This window comes from Neurospora tetraspora, assembly GCF_033439725.1.
Source record: "Neurospora tetraspora strain CBS 560.94 chromosome Unknown B0H65scaffold_2, whole genome shotgun sequence".
Taxonomy (NCBI): domain Eukaryota; kingdom Fungi; phylum Ascomycota; class Sordariomycetes; order Sordariales; family Sordariaceae; genus Neurospora; species Neurospora tetraspora.
This window is the reverse complement of record NW_026944384.1, coordinates 3,060,585-3,080,077: the sequence shown is the minus strand read 5'-3', so window position 1 is coordinate 3,080,077 and position 19,493 is coordinate 3,060,585. Positions and strand designations below refer to the sequence as shown.

At 46.2% G+C, this 19,493-nt stretch overlaps 5 protein-coding genes across 5 annotated transcripts; all 5 read right to left on the bottom strand.

Moving 5' to 3' along the window:
- Nucleotides 1-6,428: 6,428 nt before the first annotated feature.
- On the bottom strand, nucleotides 6,429-9,253 carry B0H65DRAFT_108575 (uncharacterized protein). The gene is made up of 3 exons (XM_062820533.1): nucleotides 8,915-9,253; nucleotides 7,325-8,844; nucleotides 6,429-7,257 (listed from the first exon to the last, which is right to left on the bottom strand). Exons 1-3 carry the CDS (start codon nucleotides 9,074-9,076, stop codon nucleotides 6,492-6,494), a joined length of 2,448 nt encoding a protein of 815 aa, XP_062684423.1. The 5' UTR covers nucleotides 9,077-9,253; the 3' UTR covers nucleotides 6,429-6,491.
- A 285-nt stretch (nucleotides 9,254-9,538) lies between these two features.
- Nucleotides 9,539-9,898, bottom strand: B0H65DRAFT_440063 (uncharacterized protein; the record flags this gene model as incomplete). The annotated part of the gene is made up of 1 exon (XM_062825458.1): nucleotides 9,539-9,898. One exon carries the CDS (start codon nucleotides 9,896-9,898, stop codon nucleotides 9,539-9,541), a length of 360 nt encoding a protein of 119 aa, XP_062684422.1.
- A 378-nt stretch (nucleotides 9,899-10,276) lies between these two features.
- On the bottom strand, nucleotides 10,277-10,902 carry B0H65DRAFT_108456 (uncharacterized protein). Its single transcript, XM_062820532.1, has one exon. It carries the CDS (start codon nucleotides 10,689-10,691, stop codon nucleotides 10,365-10,367), a length of 327 nt encoding a protein of 108 aa, XP_062684421.1. The 5' UTR covers nucleotides 10,692-10,902; the 3' UTR covers nucleotides 10,277-10,364.
- A 3,470-nt stretch (nucleotides 10,903-14,372) lies between these two features.
- B0H65DRAFT_519058 (major facilitator superfamily domain-containing protein) lies at nucleotides 14,373-17,156 on the bottom strand (the record flags this gene model as incomplete). The annotated part of the gene is made up of 4 exons (XM_062828712.1): nucleotides 15,556-17,156; nucleotides 15,012-15,333; nucleotides 14,785-14,927; nucleotides 14,373-14,558 (listed from the first exon to the last, which is right to left on the bottom strand). The coding sequence occupies exons 1-4, from the start codon at nucleotides 16,660-16,662 to the stop codon at nucleotides 14,373-14,375; spliced, it is 1,758 nt and encodes a 585-aa protein (XP_062684420.1). The 5' UTR covers nucleotides 16,663-17,156.
- A 231-nt stretch (nucleotides 17,157-17,387) lies between these two features.
- B0H65DRAFT_506587 (uncharacterized protein) lies at nucleotides 17,388-19,284 on the bottom strand (the record flags this gene model as incomplete). Its single annotated transcript, XM_062828073.1, has 3 exons — nucleotides 17,388-18,452; nucleotides 18,518-18,923; nucleotides 18,977-19,284. The coding sequence occupies 3 exons, from the start codon at nucleotides 19,282-19,284 to the stop codon at nucleotides 17,388-17,390; spliced, it is 1,779 nt and encodes a 592-aa protein (XP_062684419.1).
- Nucleotides 19,285-19,493: the final 209 nt, after the last annotated feature.

Below are 19,493 nucleotides of genomic sequence, written 5' to 3'. Positions count from 1 at the left end.
AATAAAATATTGCGATTTAGTAGACTTCGTTCTAATTAAAATATATTATATAAAGAAGGAATATAGTTATAATTGTGCGGTTTAGTAGATTTCGGTCTAATTAAAATTGTAATTTTATTATATTATAAGTTATAATTGTATTTTAATTAGAATAAGCTCTAATTATACCAATTTAGGCCTTAGCAGTTAACGGTTAAAATATTCAAAGTTGGCTCAGACCTACTACCGTAGAAAAGTATATCCGTTCGCTAATTGGTAGGTAGTATAGGGGGGTGGGGCGGGCGGGCGCGTTTCGGAGGTCTAGTAGGTTTGAGGTCTGAGATTAAGTATAAGGGATGTTGGGGTAACCTAGATGTACCTAGAAATTAGGCAATATTAGGTAGTTGGAGCGTTAACATTTATATAGTATAGCTAAAACTACCCTTAAATTTAATATACCCCCTTATTTGTAGACCTTTTAAATAGGGCAAAAGTGAAGCTATTTATAGAGTCTTTCTTCTAGTATATTAATTTCTCCAATTAAATTATAAATATTTTCTAAAATATTATCCGGAATTTCTTTCTTTATTCCTATTTCCTTACGAGTTAGTATATTTATTATTCTCATTAATTCCTAGAATTTTTCGTAATTTAATTGTCCTAGAACTTTTATTAATTTATTGGTTGGGATTTTCTTTGTTTCTAAATATTTAATTTCAATCCTTCCCTCTATAATTTCTTACTTCAATTAGTAACGATAGATATTAATATATTTCAATTTAGTTATTAGTTTCGCTACTTCAATAATTAATATATAGATCGTCTATATATTATTATAATTAATTATAAGTATATCGTTATTGAGGGGAATATTAATCACTTTATATAGATATATAATAGCGATAATTTCCTTAGTAGTATTTGAGATCGTTAATAGTTTTACTTCTATTATTGAGGTGGATATTGTCTTTTATTTAATTATACCCTAATAAATTAGACTATCAAAGAATTTAATTTTGAATTTATATAAACTCTTTCGATTTAGAGAGTTGTCAGCGTACGATATATTTAAGGCGATTTCGAATTTCGTTAATTTATTATAATAGAGGGAAAGATTAGGGTAATGTTAAAGGTAATATAAAATTTTATAAGTAGCTTTATAATATTGAGGACCGGGATTGTAATTATAGTAAATTAATCAGTTAGCAGCGAAGGCGATATTAGGCCGGGTAATTACAGCGGTATATATTATAGAACTAATAACGACCTAATATTCCCAGATTTTATTAAAAGAGGCTACGCTATTTTAAAGTATAAGTTTTTCGTTATTTATTAAAATAAAGGCGAAGGTATAGGGATTTTTAATTAATTTAGTAATTTTATAAATATATTCCCGTTAGAATAACCAAATATAATTTACCTTTCGGTTTTAAATAATTTCAATACTTAAAAATCATTAAAGGTTATTACTATTAGTAAATTTATATTTCTCCTCTAATTTCTTCGTAATTTAAGTAATTTTATTATACTATAATTTATCGAAGGCGAAAATAATATTATTAACGTAGTAGAAAATTAGGATTATATTGTATTTGAGGATATACGGGTTCTTAAATAACGGTTTGAACCTTAAGTTTTCAAAGGTTTCATTAAATTCTCGCTATTATAATAAAGGAATTCGTTAGAAATTATAGAGGGTTTTAAAGATTTTAAAGATAATATTATCTTTTCGATAATTAGGAGGTATATATATATAAATCTCCTTATTAAAATAGGCGTTAATAAAAGCGTTTACTATATTATATGAAATAAATTCGAAATTGAATTTGGCAGCGTAAGTAATAATTGACTAAAATAAACAACTAATTAACGTAGAGGTATACGTTTCCTTGCTGTAATTATACTATTAATCTCCTTTAATTATAAAGCGAGCCTTTACTTTTAATAACCGATTATATTTATTAAATTTATATACGTATATTTATATATAGTCGAGGATTTGAAGACTTTTAATACGGAGAATATTTTTATTAATTTTAACTTATAACTTTATTTCTTTATAGCTATTAAAATATACTTCTTCTATTTACTTAAAAAAAATTATTTAAATTATAATATTCGAAATTATAATAAATCTTTAGGATCAGAAGGAGGTCTTAACATTTAATAGAATTTAATTTACTACCATTAGAAATTAGGTAATTAATTTCTACCTTTATAATTATTTTACTTTACTACTGCTTAATTAATTAAATAAATCTCTTAATATTAAACGCGGCCTCCTATAGTTCAAAGGTTAGAAAGGAGTTAAACTTTAGTAAATTTATAATAAGGTTAATAGTAAAAGTAATTGGGAGTATATTTGGCGGAGTAGGGTAATTAAATATAAAATCGATAGATATTTTACCCTAAGCGGTAGGTTTTATTAATTTTAAAATAATTTCGTTATTATTTTCTTAAAGTTCATTATTAAGAAATAATAGTAGAAGAGGGGTAAGACTATTATTTTCTATATTTTAGGTCTCGTTAAAGGGTTTAAAATATTGCGCAGATAATTAAAGAAGTTAATTAATTTAGTTAAATAAATTAGTAATTTGGTTATTAATTAACTTTAATCGTTCTTTAAAATTATTAAGGTTCTTTATATAAATTGAATCTTCGTTAAAGAATATATTATAGTTATAGACGATATGATTAGTCTACGGAGTTTAAATTTAGTAAATAAAGGAAGTAATATAGCTAATAAAGAATCCGATTCAAACTTTTAATTAAAAATTTTTATACCATTATTCTTTCTTCTATACGGTACCTATTATTATATATTTTTTATAATTATAAATATATAAAGAATCAAGGTTAGGCTTACGAAGCTCGGTTTATACCCTTTTATAGTAGGCTACGAAAATATAAAATTATTTATATAGTAATTTCTAATTATAGAAATACTTAGGCGATTAATTAATAAAGTAGATTGAGGTTAAAACTATTTAAAACTAGAGGATATAAGGGAATTTGGCACTATTTATTATTATACGTACCTTTTCTTTAATTATACCCTTTAAACGCTTAGTACTACCGTTTTAAATTTGAATATTAGGTATTAAAAGTTTAAAAATAATAAGGCGTATAAGTAATTTGTCCTTAACGTATTAGCTACTAAATTCATTATTATATTCGATATATTTAACTTTAACGTTATATTAGTAATTAATTATATTGATAACCGAAAAGAATCTTTCATTAATAGCCTCAACTATTCGATTCGCTATATAAATATCTTAAATAAACTTAATCTATCGATAAATAATAAATATAATATATTTAAAATTAATTCTCCTTACTTTATATTCGAAGAAGTCGACGGCGAAACGTTCTCCCAGGCTAAATTCCTTATTTTATAATTTTCGTTTAATTCATTATTTAATTTTTGAAATACTGTACGTATTGTATTAATGAAGTGGCAGGCCCTTTGAATTTAGCGCCTTCAATATTATAAAAGTATTCGAAGATTTAAGGATTATAGTAATTAAATCGTTTATATTAGAATTTAGCAGGTATTTTGTATATGTAATAGCCGGTAAAGGAATTAAAGCAATTTCGATAAATAAAGAAGGCGGCGTGGTTAAAGAAGAGGAGTAGGTATTTAAAGACCGTTTAGTAATAGATTTCTTGAAGGAAATAAAAGAATAAATTATTTAGCCAACGGAAGTAATTATTAGAGGGTTTATAGTCCTAATAAAGACTTTACTTTTAAAGTAAACGTAGTAATATAAAATTTATAGTAAAATTAAAGTAGAAGGCTATTTTTTTCAACTGTAATTTTAAAGTTCCCCTTTCTCCTTATATTTCTACGTTAATAGTCCTAAAACCCTTAATAGGTTTTTAAAATTTACTAGCCTAAATATAGTCCTTTAAGGACGCTATTCGAAACGAAGAGAAATGATTAATTTTATTAAAAATATAAATAGAAGCCCTAGAATCGAAAAATTGCAAAGTTCTTAAGTAAATAAACATTACCTTTTCCGCTACTCGTATTGAAAGTACCTTATTTAATAAAAAAGTATTAAATTATAGGTACTAATTTCTTATTTCCTTTAATTTTTCGAAATAATAGTTTACGTGGAAGTAATAAAGTAGTTCCGTATTTGGCTTTTAGCCTTTTTAATTTCTTTATTAATTTCGGGATATTTTTCGAAATTTTTATTAATAAATTTGTAAGTCAGGCCGCTTAATTCTTATTTAGGATTATCCTTAATTTTAAATATTAAATATTAGTAGCGCGTTATTAAGTAAGGGCTTCGTTCGTAAACCTTATAAAGCAGCGTAGCGCTTCCTCTCTTTTTCGGCCGTAAAGAATCTTTCGCGTTTTTATCCGCGCCGTATTTTTTCCTTATATTTACCTTTTGCTTCTTTTTACAATTAAAATTAGGAGCGTCCTCCTTATTAAATGTGAACTTTTACGAATTAAAATAGCCAATATTTTAGGCGCTACCAACTATAGCCTTCTTAGAATTAGCTAATAGTACAATACGTTTTAATATACTGACCCTTTTAAAATTAATAAATATATCCTTATATTTTAAAAATATTTCTTCGAATTCATTATCGAACTTCTATGAATTGCCAACTTAAATAAACTTATATTTACAGACTATATCAATAAAGTCAATAAACTATAAAGTAAGTGAGGTTACTTTATTAACTCCGAATCTCTTCCTATTTATAATAAGAATCTCTTAGTCGGATAGCTATTTTCCGAAGTCTTTAGGTTACTTTTTTATAATTTCTTTAATAAAAGTTTAATAGTTTCGATAAACTTTAGCGATTTGGCCGATAGGTCAATAATTAATTTAATTCTTAATTTCTCTAAGCAAGTCGCGGGTAGATTTATCTTATTTAAATAAAGTATTAATATAACAAGCAGCGATATAAGTATTCATCCAATTACGAATTTGGGTATTAGCGTTATCGAAGTCTTTCTAATATTCATAACGAGCGTTATATATATTATTAATTTAATCGTACGCTACTTTCCCAGCAACTATTAAATTAGTAGAGGGGTTAATAACTATATCCTCTTTAATATCCTATTCAGTATAATATTTATTATCCTCCTCTTCTTCTTCTTCGTTTTCTTCTCCTAAACTTCCTTCCTTATTATTTTCGTTATCGCCGGCGGCAGCTTCTTCTTAAAATTAAATAGTAGGAATAATCTCAATAATAATACTATTCGTATTAATAATTATAGTAGTAGTCAATTATTATAATTATAATTATAGCCTTCTTAACCTGGATTCTTCTATTGAATTTAACGAGCTCCTTCTTTACCGCTAGAAGGCGGTCCTTTACTTACTTAGTAAGGAAGAAATCTTACAGCTTCGGGGGTAGAACCCTTTAAATTATAAGTCCTCCCTTAAGTAGCTAATTACTAAAATCCTAATTACTACCAACGAGTCTCTTAAGAATTTTATATTAATTAGGCTAATTAGTAGGGGTATTAAAGATAACTATAATAGCCTTATCGGTAAATTCCTTTAATAAGGATATAGCTAACGTTATTAGTTTCATAGGGATATTGCCTATAATCGATAATCGTAGCGTTAAATGTGAATACGCAAATCAGACTATTAATTATCAGATGTGACGGTGCAGAATTAATTAATTGAAAAGTGTATGACTAACTCGCTCAGAAGGTATAGGGGGTGCTAGGGTAACCAGTTATACCCAGAAATCAGGCAATATCAGGTAGCTAGAGCGCTAAAACCACCCTTGAATCTGACAGGGACAAGTCCCTAGCGCCACGACGACGTGCAGTCCCTGGTCGCACACAAGTGGCCATTCGCGTCATCCAAAGAAGCGCCGCGAAGAAAAGCGCAGAATGTCAATTTGTTTTCAGCAGGACGGGAGTGGTTGATCATCAGCACATTGTGATTGAAGCAGAGTGTGTGGTTTTCTAGGGTGCAAGTTTGAAGCTGAAGTCGAAATGCCAGCAGTCCCGTCCCGAGGAAAGGGAAGCCGAAAATTGTTAGTACGTACCTCCTATACTTCTTCTCCGACTCTGAATGGAGTACACTGCAGTATTGACGGGAGGCGCCGCTTCGAGTTGTAGTTCATTCGTTTGCACCGTGTAAGCTTATGGGGTTACACCACGCGAACCCCTCTTTGAACATGAAATGAAGAGGGATAAAAGAGAAAAGCCCAACAACCTCTCACGTTCAGGTTTCTATTCAGTTCCAAGAGAACACAAAAGCTACTCGATATGCGCGACGCTACAATCTACAGTCTCTAAGCATAATAGACAACTCGGTCGGTCAAACGATAAAAAAGACAATACAACAAAAGAAGTTCAAAATCGCACACTGATGCCCCAACCCCACAGCACTTAAAAGGAGACACCAACACTATGCAAACCGGTACGCCCCGATTAACCTGACGGTAGACAACTCCAGCCCGCTGACATCAAATCATGTCCCTGCCCAGTCCTTCTCATCACCGCCGCTGCCCCATTATGGTCAATATGACATGTCGATGTACTCTGGCGCTGTCTGCCATCCATGCGGGTCCTCGCTATCCAAAAACCTGCAGTCGCTTCCCAGGCTGAGCTCACTAGAGCAAGAGCCCGGACCTGACTCGTCAATCGACTTTGTCAACCCCAGCTCTTTCGCCAACTTGCTCATGCCACGCGACCCCAGGTGGCCTGTGTGATCCCAACGGAACGTCGCCGATGTTGCCGGAATACCTTCCTCATCCACCGCCTTTTCCGTGACTACCATCGCATTGCTGCTCTTTCCCTGCGCACAAGCCGTGCCCGCCGGTCCCGCCTCGTCACCACCCCAAGGTCGGCAAAGTGCCGACAACAGTGAGTGTGACAGCGCGACCACGCGCTCCTTGGCATCCTTCGGCATGGTGAGAAGGTACTCCGGATCCGGCTCCTCAAGCTGTTCCGGATCTACCATCGGTGTATCCACGCTGTTGTTGACTCCGGTAGCACCAGGGATGGGCGGAAAGTCAGGAGGCATGGTGACCCAGTCTTCTGTCCTCTGCCTGGCAGTTTGGTCGGCCTTGCTCGGAAGAGCGGCTGCTAGGCTCTTGAAGATGGCCGATAGTCGCACGTGGAAGCGAAGAGCCACCGGATCGATTCTTCCGCAAAACTCGAGCGTATCCAGACACAGCTGGGCGAGTTTGAGGTCCGGAGCCCAAGAACTAACCGGGAAGCCGTGAACCTGTTTCTGCGCAACCGAGTGCAAAATGACGACACATGAGGTATGTGCTTGAAAGCTGTTTGAGGCGTGTCAGTGGATGCGTCCAAATATTTATATTTGATGGGAATGTCGTCAGAACTTACATAACCAACCAGCAGCGCTGGAAGATACCACGTTCACCGTGCAGCAAAGCAAGCAGGCGGGCCGAGTGCTTCGCAGCAATGAGGCCCTGCGAAACGTGTTTCAGCAGCTTTCGGTCCTCCTCGGGGACGGACTCGCCAGCAACAAAGACCTCCTTGCCATTGACAGTGGTCGTTTGAATGAGGCGAGCAGCAATCCAACGATACAAGAGCTGCATGGCACCGAGATATAGCAGGTGAACGTGAAATATAGACCTTCGGACAGTGTCATCGACACCTGGGTTGGCAAGGTTGGCCAACTGCACTTCGATCGGAAGCTTCTCGTGCCACTTTTCAAGGTATTCGTTAGCAACAACGGTAAGCCTGGGTAGATCCTGGAACTCGAGTTGCATGCGGAGGATTTCGGCCTTGAGAAGCGAGATCTTGGTCATCTCCCTCTGTACGGTCTCCGTCACAGCGAGGGGATAATGAGGCTCAACGTCTGCAATGGGGACAAACTTCTGGAAGTCTGACCCAGTGCTGCCGGAGATGTACCCCAAAGTAGATGAAAGCCAGCTGGAGATAAACATCAACGTCCTCCAAGTCTTCCTGTAGTCAATCATCTTGTCGGTCCGTTCATCGTGAAGCAAAATGCTGGTATTCAAGCCGAATTGTCGAGACATGCTCATGCCGAGTTCAAGCCAAGCAAGCGAGATGGTGGCTTTGTTCATGACGTTGAAGAAGGCCAACAGGGTGCAAACCTTGATAGCATCGAGAGATGACTCTTCAAGGACATCCACGAAATACCGTCGGGCGACTTCATAAAAGATGTGTTCTGAACCCTTCTCGAAGTCGTCAGGGTTGTACTGAATTCCAATGGCAGCGACTGAGCAAAGGCAACATATCGCCATTTTCTGCGAAGAGTTGGGTCGTCCATCGTAGCCAAAAACGGTTGTGAAGTACCGATCCATCTCCTGCTGAGAAAAGACATGGAAAAGCTTTCCGCTCGAGCTGTAGAAACTGTTGAGAGCCGCACGGGTGGCGTCCGCATTGGGAATGACGAAACGAATTAGATACGCCGAATGATCGACACGCAGGCGCGCCGTGGTGCTCCCTGAACCTGAGACAAGTTGCATACTACCTTCGGACGACTCGTCTGAAGATGGAGAGGCCGATTGTAAAGCACGCTTGATGATATCGGTTGATACAGTCGGGACAGCTGATGGTGATGTCGATGACTCGGAAAGTGACCCGCCCATGCTGGGCGACGTCGAATCGTTGCGATGGAATCCAGGGACGCTGCGGTCACCATTTTCGCTGGAAGCAGCCGATGAAAGCGAAACAATATCGTCGGCATTTCGAATACGCTGAAGCAATGTTTCAGCCTCTTCGGGTGACTTTTGCTGAAGGGCGGTCACCAATTTCTCCAACGCCTCCAGCCGTGATTTCATCGCCTCCTGGCGGGACTGGCCCTCCTCGCCTTCGTAGCCGCATGGCTTATTCTTGGTTTTGCAGCTAGTGCATCTGGGGCGAAGTCCATCGCACTATGCATCGCAAACATGACAAAACATCAGCGTCTCAAGACAAAGAATCAAATGGGAGACTAGAACATACCTTGGCCTTGTATCGACGGCACGTATGACAAGCCTGAGTCACAGCTTTGACCCTCCTGGCGTGCTTGTCTCCATTAACACGGCCGGTGCCAGATGAAGTGCCTGATTTCGCGACCTTCAACGGCGCCGGCTGGATAGGCTTGTACTGCGTTGGTGGAGCCATCGGAACGGAGCTGTGTTGGTGATGCAATCCGGAGCCGCGGGACGGGACGGGTGCGGACGCGGCGTGGAGTCTCGGAAATCGGAGAGGGACGCCGACGACGGTGACGGAGCTATTGAGATTGTATGTACAGTGTAGGCCCGGCAATATGGGAACACAGCGGGTCCCGCTTTGTTTATTTGAGTGATCCGGCCGGGCGTCCAGGGTTCAGGGGTTCAGGCTTTTGTTGTTCGGCCGGTTCAGATTCGGAACCGGAATCGGCTTGCTGGGAATGAGGTACCCCGTCAATCCCGTAACAACGCTTGAGTTTCGCGGCTCTGGCTCGGGGCGGAGAATTGCGAAAATCTTGGGAAAAGCCTCAGTCGTGAAACCGGCGACGGGCACGGGTAAAGTAGCTGACGTCGGCGGCGGTTTGGCGCTTGATAACCGGCAGTCCTTCTTTGGATGGAGGGGAAGGGGGGTTGCTCAATCTTTTCCACGGTGGCGGCGGAGGATGATGGGACGTTGAAGGACGGGGAAGGTCATGAGAGAAACGACGAAGGATGCGATTGCTGCGTTGCAACTTTCGCTTGCGGCCGCCGCTTCGTGACAAGGCGTGCCGGTGCCGGGCCACTTGGGTGTGATGGACTGCACTTTTGGTAAGAATGTCCGTGCCAAGTCCAATTCTGACCGGAAAATCGAGGAATAAAGGGCCAGAACTGCAGGTGTGATAATCGGCTCTGTTGCCCTGTCCGGCAGCGATTGTGAATCCGACACCCAGGGGCACCCCAGTGTCGGGTCCCAAAAGTGGAAACGCGATGTGACAATGATCAGGAACTTTCCCATGTTTTTGCCCATCTTATCCATCAGCCCCATCCGTCCCCATCGCTCCCCTCCCTGCGTCTCCATTCGTCCTTTTCTACCACCGGCAATGCCCAATCACGGCGAGCCAACCGCCAACTTCTTTCTTGTTGTCTCCGCTGACCATGGCCAGTTGACTGCAGGTTGACCAAACAGGCAGCCCCGGATTTGCGGATTGCTCGTTGTCGGCGAGCTGCCAAGCTGAAAAACACACCGTGAAACGCACCTCGAAGCAAGAAAAGAAGAGAAAATAAGAGTCCACTGAAGAATGCATCCAACGTGCGCACAAGGATCGGTTTCTACACTCTGTCTCCCTACGGCTCCGCCCTATTGGCGGCTTCTACACTACCTACCCGAACTCGATCCAAGAACCGCCAACGGCTCGGTACCTTGTGGCGCCCAACTTCTCCAAGTCCCGGCCCAATAAGCGACAATCACATTCAGAGTGAAGTCATGGCCTGCATGACCCTCTGCATCCCATTTTCGCGGCTGTCTCTCCATTCCTGATTGAGAGAAAAACAGTGGTCGCCGACAAGGGGTAAAGCAAAGGGGCCGGCGAGCGAGGGACGTTAGAACGGCGAAACGGGTGCCACCTCAAGGAGGGGAGCCGTACACGATACACACTGTGTGTGTGGGCACCGTCACCGTGGGCATCACCCACCTGATGAAGGGGCAGACAGATCCTGGGTTGGTCGAGCTGGCAAGTCTGCCAACGATCCACGGGCCGCAGTTCGGGCAGGCACAGCGGGGAGCATTGTGTCGCAAAGCACCTGTACATACAGGTACTGCATAGCGTCTCTGCGGCGTAGGTACACAGTATGCCTTGCCCCCATGCCACACTCCGTCCGGGGGAAAGAGTCTTCCAGGTTGTGGTGATTTCAAATGCTGCCTTTCATGTTGGTTTCTGTCGTCGCCGGTTGAGTGTCCAATTGAACAGTGATCGCGATTCCCTAAAAACGAGGCAGCAAAGTCGACAAGTCGTGCGTGCGGAACAGGCCGTTCTAGCCCTTGGTGCGGCGGGATCGAGAGAGGAGTCGAAGAAGTCTTCTGGCGGTTCTGGCGTCTGGACTCGGCCGATTATCGAATCTATCGAATATTGACGACGACGCGGCTGTCTCGAATGCGTCGCACTTGGTGCAACAAAGGCGGTCAAAGTGTCCATCAAGTGATGGGGAATGGAGGGCCACAGAAGAGGTTGCGATGGTGGTCAGACGACTGACGAACCGTCCAACAACGGACGACTTGGCAGAACTGAACCAGCGAACCACAACGAACCGAACCGAACCGTCAACACAACGGCAGCAATTGAACAAAAAAAACAGCCTCGAGCCAGTGGCAGCCAGAGTTTCCACTTTGCTGTTTGACGCTTGGACAGCCAGACGGACATCTGGACCCACTCAAAAGGCTTTCAGTGGTGGGGTCCACGCTTTCATGACGACGCATGGCTATCACCAAGAACCCCAACCCTGGAACGAGGAGACGTCAAATTTGATCTCGGCTGGAACTGAGCCTTCCCGACGACACTCGGCTCCGAGTTTACCACCACATTTTCTTGGGTTTCAACAGTGGCCTCAGAAAACTCTACAGTGTCGGAACTATGCACAGGAAAAACGCCGATGAAAAACGGTCGGGAAATGCTCGACATCCATGTTTCTCCAGCCCAATGGACCACAGTGCTACGGACGGCGACAAGTACATGTCTACCTCTAGGGCAATGAGAGTCCTGCCACAATGTCGAGGCAATATCATCGGGCCGTATTCGGATCTTGTCCAGCGCAACTGGAGTGCCGTTGGAGGAGCTTGGGCGTGTGGGCGTGTGGGCGTGTACAGAAGTGCCCCGTTCATCCATCTTTCGGTCCCTGATCTTCACGTCAATGTGCACCCGTCCCGTTCTCCTCGCGCCGATCAAGGTGCCCAAGGCTTCGGAAAAAGCATTCGCCGTTCATTCCGAACCTGCGTCGCTATGATATCGGACGTACTCAACAAATCCCGCTGAGAGTGGAACATGTCAACTCCGAGGTTTCCACTTGTCAGCAGACGGAAAGCTGCATCCACGCCTGATAGACACAGAAATTCGTGAGATCCCGGAGGTGAACGGAGAAGTAGCACTGACAGTCGTCGGCCCTGGAAACGCCATACGATGATACGACCCCGACCCCCTGCACTGCCGAATAGACTCGCCGACTCGTCGTCGAGAACGAGAACCCCTCCTCGTCGCCGTTCCCATGACCGCCAGAATTCCCTGATGCTTGGGGGTCTTGAAGCACCTGTCACTACCCAGGGCCCAACCATCCAGGACTCTTCCTCTCCCTCCTGCCTTTGTTGGCAGGTTCCAGACATGCAGAACGAACCGGAACAGCAGTCATCGTCGCCTCGATGGGTAGTTCGTATGTAGTTGTGTGGTCGCAGTGTCACAAAGGGCGGGCGGGTTTCCCGCGCCCGCGCCCGCTACGCCGCGAGAGCGTTGCAGTCACTGTCAGCAAATTCCGTTTTCAGTCGAGCCAGTCTGCATTATTGACTCGCGATTATGGAACGTACAGTGTGTGCTGTCTGTCCAGCAGACCACCAGGCCTTACGGTACTTACAGGTAGTGTCCCGCTCAACCGAGAGAAACGGTGTGACGAAATTGCTGCGTAAGAGCAGACGCCAGACGGAGGTTGGGAGCGAGCGAGGCGAGCGAGGGAGCAGTTTCTGAACCTGGTCTGGTCTCACTGGTTATGCAGGTCCGCCGATAGTTTCGGTTTCGGGGGCCATGGGCCACGCAGTCCCAGAAGTTTGGGTTGTTGGTGTCAGACTCTCGGTTGGTGGCACACACACGGCATGCAAGCTTATTGCCAACTCAAAGGACTGAGTGGCAAGTGTCGTCGCTGTATAAGTTGGTTGGCAACCGAAGTTCATGATATTCGTGATAGTCCATGATAGTCCGTGATAGTTCAGCATGAAAAGTGAAAGTCAATAGAGGTCCACACACACACACACACACACACACACACATCTCACAGGTCAGGTATTTCTGGCTCTCTGAGGACGGAGAAGATATGACGAGAAAGAAAGCTTCACACTGTCCCAGTGGCCACCAGCGGCGACGGGCTGTGGTCAGTTTCTCAAAGGGGTGAGAAATCCACATCGCCCTCCGCGAGTCCACTCAAGATACCACTGCCCCTGTCTGTTCCAATCGACGCCCGTTGTTGAATCGACCAACGATTGAAGATGTTACCTTATCTTTTGTTATTACCTAGGAGAAATGAGTCATGAACTTCAAGACTTGAAGCCTCGGAAAATTCTTCAGTCAATCCGTCCTCGAGGAATAGCCGAGGCAAGACAAGCTGTCTGAGAGCTATGGCAACAGACTGTTTGGTGGCATCTGTGACCTTACTGCCCAAGTCACATCATTGTCCCATTATCGACATCTTTGTCTTAGACAGCGACTCGAAAAGCACTTCTGCTGCCCAATCATAAACTGTCCGAGGTGAATTAGGGTTGACCTTGGACGCGAAAAGCTGGGGAGGGAAAGGGGAGCGTCCCACGTACCATACGGGTGGATAAGGGGAGAAAATTTATTTCAATATTGAACGGCACTTTACCGAGAAAGGAGTTTGCTAGCGAGCCGAGCACCGTCGGCGGCAGCTCGGGTTCAAGTCTGGGATGACCTCGGTATGCGAGTCCCCCTTTCTGGTGCATCGAGCAGATAGGATCATCCTGACAGGCCACGGTCTCCTGGCTGGGCTGCGACGAGAGGACAACAAGGTGAAGTCGTTAGCAATGTCTCAGGACATACGGATTCGAAAGAACACTCCACTAGCATTGGCTTGGGGATGTGATGAAAGACATTGCCAAGTAACGGCAGATCAAAGGCGTGCTTGAGCTCATGCGTCCAAGTAGGTATTCAAAGGAAAGCTTGATCTGTCAAAATCATAACGAGAAACTATATGATATAGTAACGCTGCCTATGCGGTTTCTTGCACCATCATTCCATCGTATAATGACGAATCATGACGAGACGGCTACCCATACGGAAAGCCCGGGATCTCCGGATCTTCACCTTCTTTTCCTGATCATCACCACCTTGCCCGTTGCGGGCTTCCCGGGACGGACTTCAACTCGCACTTTTGGAAATCGGCGACATCAACTGCATGACAATTTTGGAATGATACCGCAGTGGGCCTTACTACTGCCGGTTATTGCCGGGACTTCCCAGCGATATCCAAGACACCCTATCCCTACCCATGCTAAGCTTAACCCGACGGCGGCAACAACTTCCAGTTCCGCGCCCTCCCGTCCAGACCTCCTCACCCCTTCTGCTTCTCGTCCCTAGTTCCTTGCCCGCCACCAACTCAATACCACCAGACCCACCTATTGTAGCCCGAGCACTCCCCATGGTCAAGATGAAGGAAGAGAAGACTCCCTCACCTCGCTCAGAAGGCGTTGTCTATCCTCCCCCAAACCTCTCCGCAGTGGCTTACTTGGTACTACGAAGTCCCCGTGCCCTAGCAAGCAGTGCCGCGCCAACAGCAGCAGCAGCCACAGCCGTCGACGTGGCAAAAGAAAGCCTCAGCCCTTCGTAGTAGACCTCGCGAGCCTTGAGCTGGATATCCGGGGGAAGGTCCTTGATTGCCGAGACGGAGTGACGGATTTCGTCGATGACCTAGAGTTGTGTGAGCTTCGACGAAAACATAACAAACACGACAAACGCAACAAGACAGAGCATGGGCGCAACGCAACGAAGAAACCTTTGAGCTGCTGTGGATCAAGGCCTATACCTAGGGTACGACCCTGACCCTGAGAGGCCGGGAACGGAGGGGTCCCGGACCACAACAGGACTCGGGGAAACACGAGCAAGAGAAAGAGCGACAAAGGAAAAGGGATGTTACTCTCCATTTATCTGGTATCTCGCCCAAAGCGCCGGGAAGCCGGACGCTGAGCGTGGTTTGCACAATGGCAGAGGTGATGGCAACGCCGTAGACGGTGCCAAGAGACCGGATCAGGTAGACGGTTGAGGCAGTAACGGCGTGGTCTGTTTATGTGTATTGTAAGTTAGTCGATGGCGGCAGAAGATCATAGGTGAGTACCTTGACACGAGGCTGAGGGACAAACGTACCGGCATGATCGAAGGTGGCCAGCGAGGTGAACAGAATGCCGGGGTACACAATTCCCTGGCCCAAGTTGGCGGGGAAGATGTAGACGAGATACTTCCACCTGGAGTCCTCAAAGGCGAGGGAGGTAACCAAGGCGTTGCCAAAGACCATCAAGAAGGTTCCAATGCGGACGAGAGTGATGAGCTTTCCCCAGCGAGACATGACCACGCCGGCAATAAGACCACCGATGGGTGTGGCCAACGACGGGATGGCGAGTCGGGCGCCGGCGGTCATGGCGGAGTCGAGGAGGACGACTTGGAAGAACAGAGGGAGGTTGAAGAGGTACTACAGGCACCCATTTGTCAGTCAGCTGATCAACATGACGAGAAGAAGAGAAAGGCAGGAATGACCCGAGACAGAAAACCTGAACTCGAAGTAAGAGCAAGTCGAACCAGGAGCAACTTGAAGCAACAGCAAGTTGAAGAAGGAGCAACTTGAAGCCTTGAAGCAGGAGCAACTGAACTCAGAGCAGGAGCAACTCAAAACAAGAAAGCAGGAGCGACTCACAGCATAAGCACTCAACCCAGCACAAACATTCGCAAACTGCGTCAACAGAGGCAAACTTCCCCTCAACAACCTCAGCGGAATAACCGGAGTCGCACTCGTCCTCGCCTCCACCACCAAGAACAACACCAACATCGCCGTGCTGCCCACCAACGACGCAACCACCCACGGGCTACTCCAAGGCAACTCATTGCCACCAAGGCTCAGCCCAACAAGCTGGATCGAAATAGCCGTGACCAGCAAAAACGCACCAGTAAAGTCCACCTTCCTCCGAATCAGTCCCCAAGTCCTCTCCTCTGCCCCCATGACTCCATTTACGGGATTCTTAATAACCACCCACCCAACCGCCAGCGCAAACGCTGACACGGGCACCTGCAAGAGGAAACACCAGCGCCAACCAATTCCGTCCGCAACGCTCCCCCCAAAACTCGCGCCGCAAATAGCGCCGAACCCAAACATGCCGTTCTGCAGCGCTTGGTACATCCCCCGCCTGCGAAACGGGATCATGTCCGAGTTGACGATGGTGGCCATGGTCATGAGCCCGCCGCCGCCGAAGCCGGTGAGGGCGCGGGCGACGATGACCCAGATCATGTCATTTCCGTTTTCGGTAGAGGAAGGCTTGACGAGCCCGCACCAAAGACAGCCAAGCGCGAAAGTGATGGTGCTTATAAAGAAACAGACGCGGCGCCCAAAGATATCGGAGACGCGCCCATAGAGCGGCTGGAAGGCGGTGCTCGTGACCAGGTAGGCGGTGGTCAGCCACGAGGCGGTGTTGGCGGCGCCGAACTCAGAGGAGATGATGGCGTAGGTGGCGGCGGTGATGGTGCCGTCGAAGCCGTAGAGGAAGACGTTGGACATGAGGGCGATTTGGATGAAGACGAAGTAAGGGGGAGGGGTCCAGGCATCGTCAGAAGAGGAGGAGTGGCCGGGCGTTTGAGAAGAGGAAGAAGAGCTGGAGCTGGCCGTGCGGGTAAGGAGGGGTTGATTCTCGTCCGTAATGGTGACGGCGTCATGCTCGGGGTCATCAGCTACACCAGGCGGAACGGTAGTGTTGGTGAGATGGCGGTCGGGTTTGACGACCTGATGGTCCTGGACGGTTTGGAAGGTCATTGTGCTTTTTAGAGGCTAACTATACCAGATAAGATGTTGAGATGGTCCGCAGAGGGAACCAAGGTACGTATGTGCAAAATAATCTCAAAGAATGAAGGATTGTCGTGAAGGGGGGTGACAGTCATATAAAATAACTTCGTTGCAGATCCGATGTCGCGGCGTCAACGATTGCGCAGGATGCCGCTTTTGGCACATAAACTGCCTAGATGCATACTACCCACACTGCGCAGATCTCTTACCACTTTGCCAAGTGCAAGACTGAAGACCAAAAGGGCGCTTTCGAGAGGCTAAACGCAATTCAACATTGTCAATATGACGCCGTTGAGGTTTGATGGTGTTTTCGTTGGTTAAAGTTCAAGGATCACAACGACGAGATGGATGGCGCAATCGCTGTTAAGATGATGTGCTTATGCAATAACAAAGTCTCGGAGCCCCCCTTATGACCTACGCCTCTAACTGAAATAAGTAGACAAGCAATGTTCAAATGAAGAGATTCTGTTGATTAACAATTGGTATTATGCGTATGGACTCATGCTTAAAAGATGTAACGAAAGCACAAAACCCCCATGAGCGCCGTATTCTCTACCTTGTTACCAAAGGCCCACCACCGCCCGAACAAGAAGGAAGAATGAACTGTCTAACAAAAAGAACAAGGATGAAAGCTGACAAAAATGGTATCTATCAAACTACATTAAACTAAACCAAAACGACAAAGCATGGATCTCTTAAAGCTTCTTGCAAAGCCTGGTACCATACTCAATCTGCTCCCACTTCTCCGTACCAGGAGTAGAGACAGAGTAAAAGACACCACTGGGATCCCACTTCTGCCTCAGCTGGAGAAGCTTAGGGTAGTTGGTGCCCCAGAAGGCAGTCTGCCAGTTAGGCTGGAAGGGATCAGCCTCGTTGACGTAGGCAGCACCGTTGGGACCAGCAGCCCTGAGACCGCCATCGATGATGTCGGTAAGGACACGCTGAGCGGCCTCCTTCTCCGCGATGGGGGCGTTGCCGGAGAGGGGAAGGATGGTGATGAGCTTGTCGCTGACGTTCCTGAAGCGGGGGTTGATGGCGCTGTCAGCCCATTGGCTCTGGGGGAGACCGTGGCCGCCGTTCCACATGTGGCCGACGAGGACGGCGCCGTTCTTCTGTACGTTCTTGAAGGCGTCGATGATGCCGGCGTTGTTGTTGGCGACGTCGGTCTTGCCGAAGGCCCAGCCGCCGGTCAGGGCGGAGTTACCGGCGACCTCGGACTCGAACAGGGCGTTGTAGAGCTCGTAGAAGGTGCTGTAGGTGGTGGTGGTCTTGTCGAAGGTGAGACCCATGGCGGTCCAGTCGTCGAAAAGCGGCTGGAGGACAGCCTCGAGCTGGACGGCGGTCTTGTTGACGCCGACGATGGGGTGGACGCGGAAGGTCATGCCGGGGTAGACCTCGTAGTAGGCGTACAGGCCGTTGTCGACGAAGCGGTTGGAGTAGCTGTGGAACTTGGCGATGGCATCCCACCAGAGGGTCTCGTTGTTGTTGACATTGGCAGGACCGAGGGCGAAGGTGGTGCCGGAGCTGGAGTAATCGTTAAAGGTCTTGTAGGTGGCCTGGACGATGACACCGAAAGCAGAAGGGCCGCCACCCCTGAGAGCCCAGAAGAGGTCGGGGTTGGTCGTGGCGTTGGCAGTTCGCAGAACGCCATCAGCAGTGATGACCTTGAACTCGAGAGCGGTATCGGCAAGGAAGCCGTAGAAGTTGGTCAGAGGACCGTGGCCACCACCCTGGACGAGACCACCAGCAACACCGACAGTCTATAATGTCCATGTTAGCACTTGTACCGATACCCAAGAGATATGTATACTGGGCTCCAACTTACAGCGCACTCTCCGGTTACCATAATCTTGGGCGGGCTCAGCGAGTTGAGCTTCTTGAGAGCCTCAAAGGCCTGAACACCGGCACCGACAGTAATGGCAGAACCAGTGTAGTTGCAGGCACCCCTGTAGCTGTTGGTAAGGCTGATGTCCTTGAAGCCGTGAGTGTTGATAACGAGGGCACCCCAGCCGACGGATCTGCCAAGGAAGTCATGGCCAGTGTTGCGGATGATCAGGCGCAGGTTGTTGTTCTTGGCAAAGAGGACACCAGCCTGGATATGGGCGATGGTCTTAGCCTTGATGTAGAGGGTAGGGAAGTAGCCGCCGGTGCAAGAATCAGTAGGGTTGGTGGTAGGCCTGCAGGTGTCGTTGGTGGAATATGTCCATAGTTCAGCAGTAGGAAGATCGATCCTGGTGTCATTGTCAGTTCCCTATCCTAGCCTCATGAATAGGAGCACACTTACTGCCACTGCTCGCTGGTATAGTTCGCCTGGACATCGCCGCACTGAGCCGCATTGTAGGTGCTGATATTTCCGAGAAGGCCCTGGAAGGTGTTGTAGCAAGACGCAGCCGGCGGAATGCTGACTTGCAAGTTGCCTCCAACAGTTGCGTTCAACGAGTTCCACTGGAGAGTGCTGGGCCAGCACGGGTCACCAGGATGGCACTTGCAGGCATAGTTGGCCCCATTCCACTTCCTGTAGGTCCAGTCAGCAGCCGCTTGCTGGGTGAGCAGCAGGGCGCTCGAAACCAGACTGGCGATAGTGGCCCTCATTGTAGTCGATGTCGGAATCCGGAACCAGAACCAAGGATAGCGAAGTAGGACGAGGTGAAGATCTTCATCGTGGGCGGCGCGGGAGGCTTTAATATGAGGAGGCGAGCAGAGACGAGGTCCGAGATGGGAATGGCCGTGGTCGCCGACTGGACGGTAGCACCTAATGTCACCAATGTGGTACGCTACGGCCGTGACAGTCCATGGCCCTG

Coding starts and splice junctions, on each gene's coding strand:
- B0H65DRAFT_108456 (XM_062820532.1), bottom strand. CDS start 10,691: ATGTACAGGTGCTTTGCGACACAATGCTCCCCGCTGTGCCTGCCCGAA.
- B0H65DRAFT_108575 (XM_062820533.1), bottom strand. CDS start 9,076: ATGGCTCCACCAACGCAGTACAAGCCTATCCAGCCGGCGCCGTTGAAG. Junction 8,845..8,914: donor GCCGTCGATACAAGGCCAAG/GTATGTTCTAGT, acceptor TGCGATGCATAG/TGCGATGGACTTCGCCCCAG. Junction 7,258..7,324: donor CAGCGCTGCTGGTTGGTTAT/GTAAGTTCTGAC, acceptor CGCCTCAAACAG/CTTTCAAGCACATACCTCAT.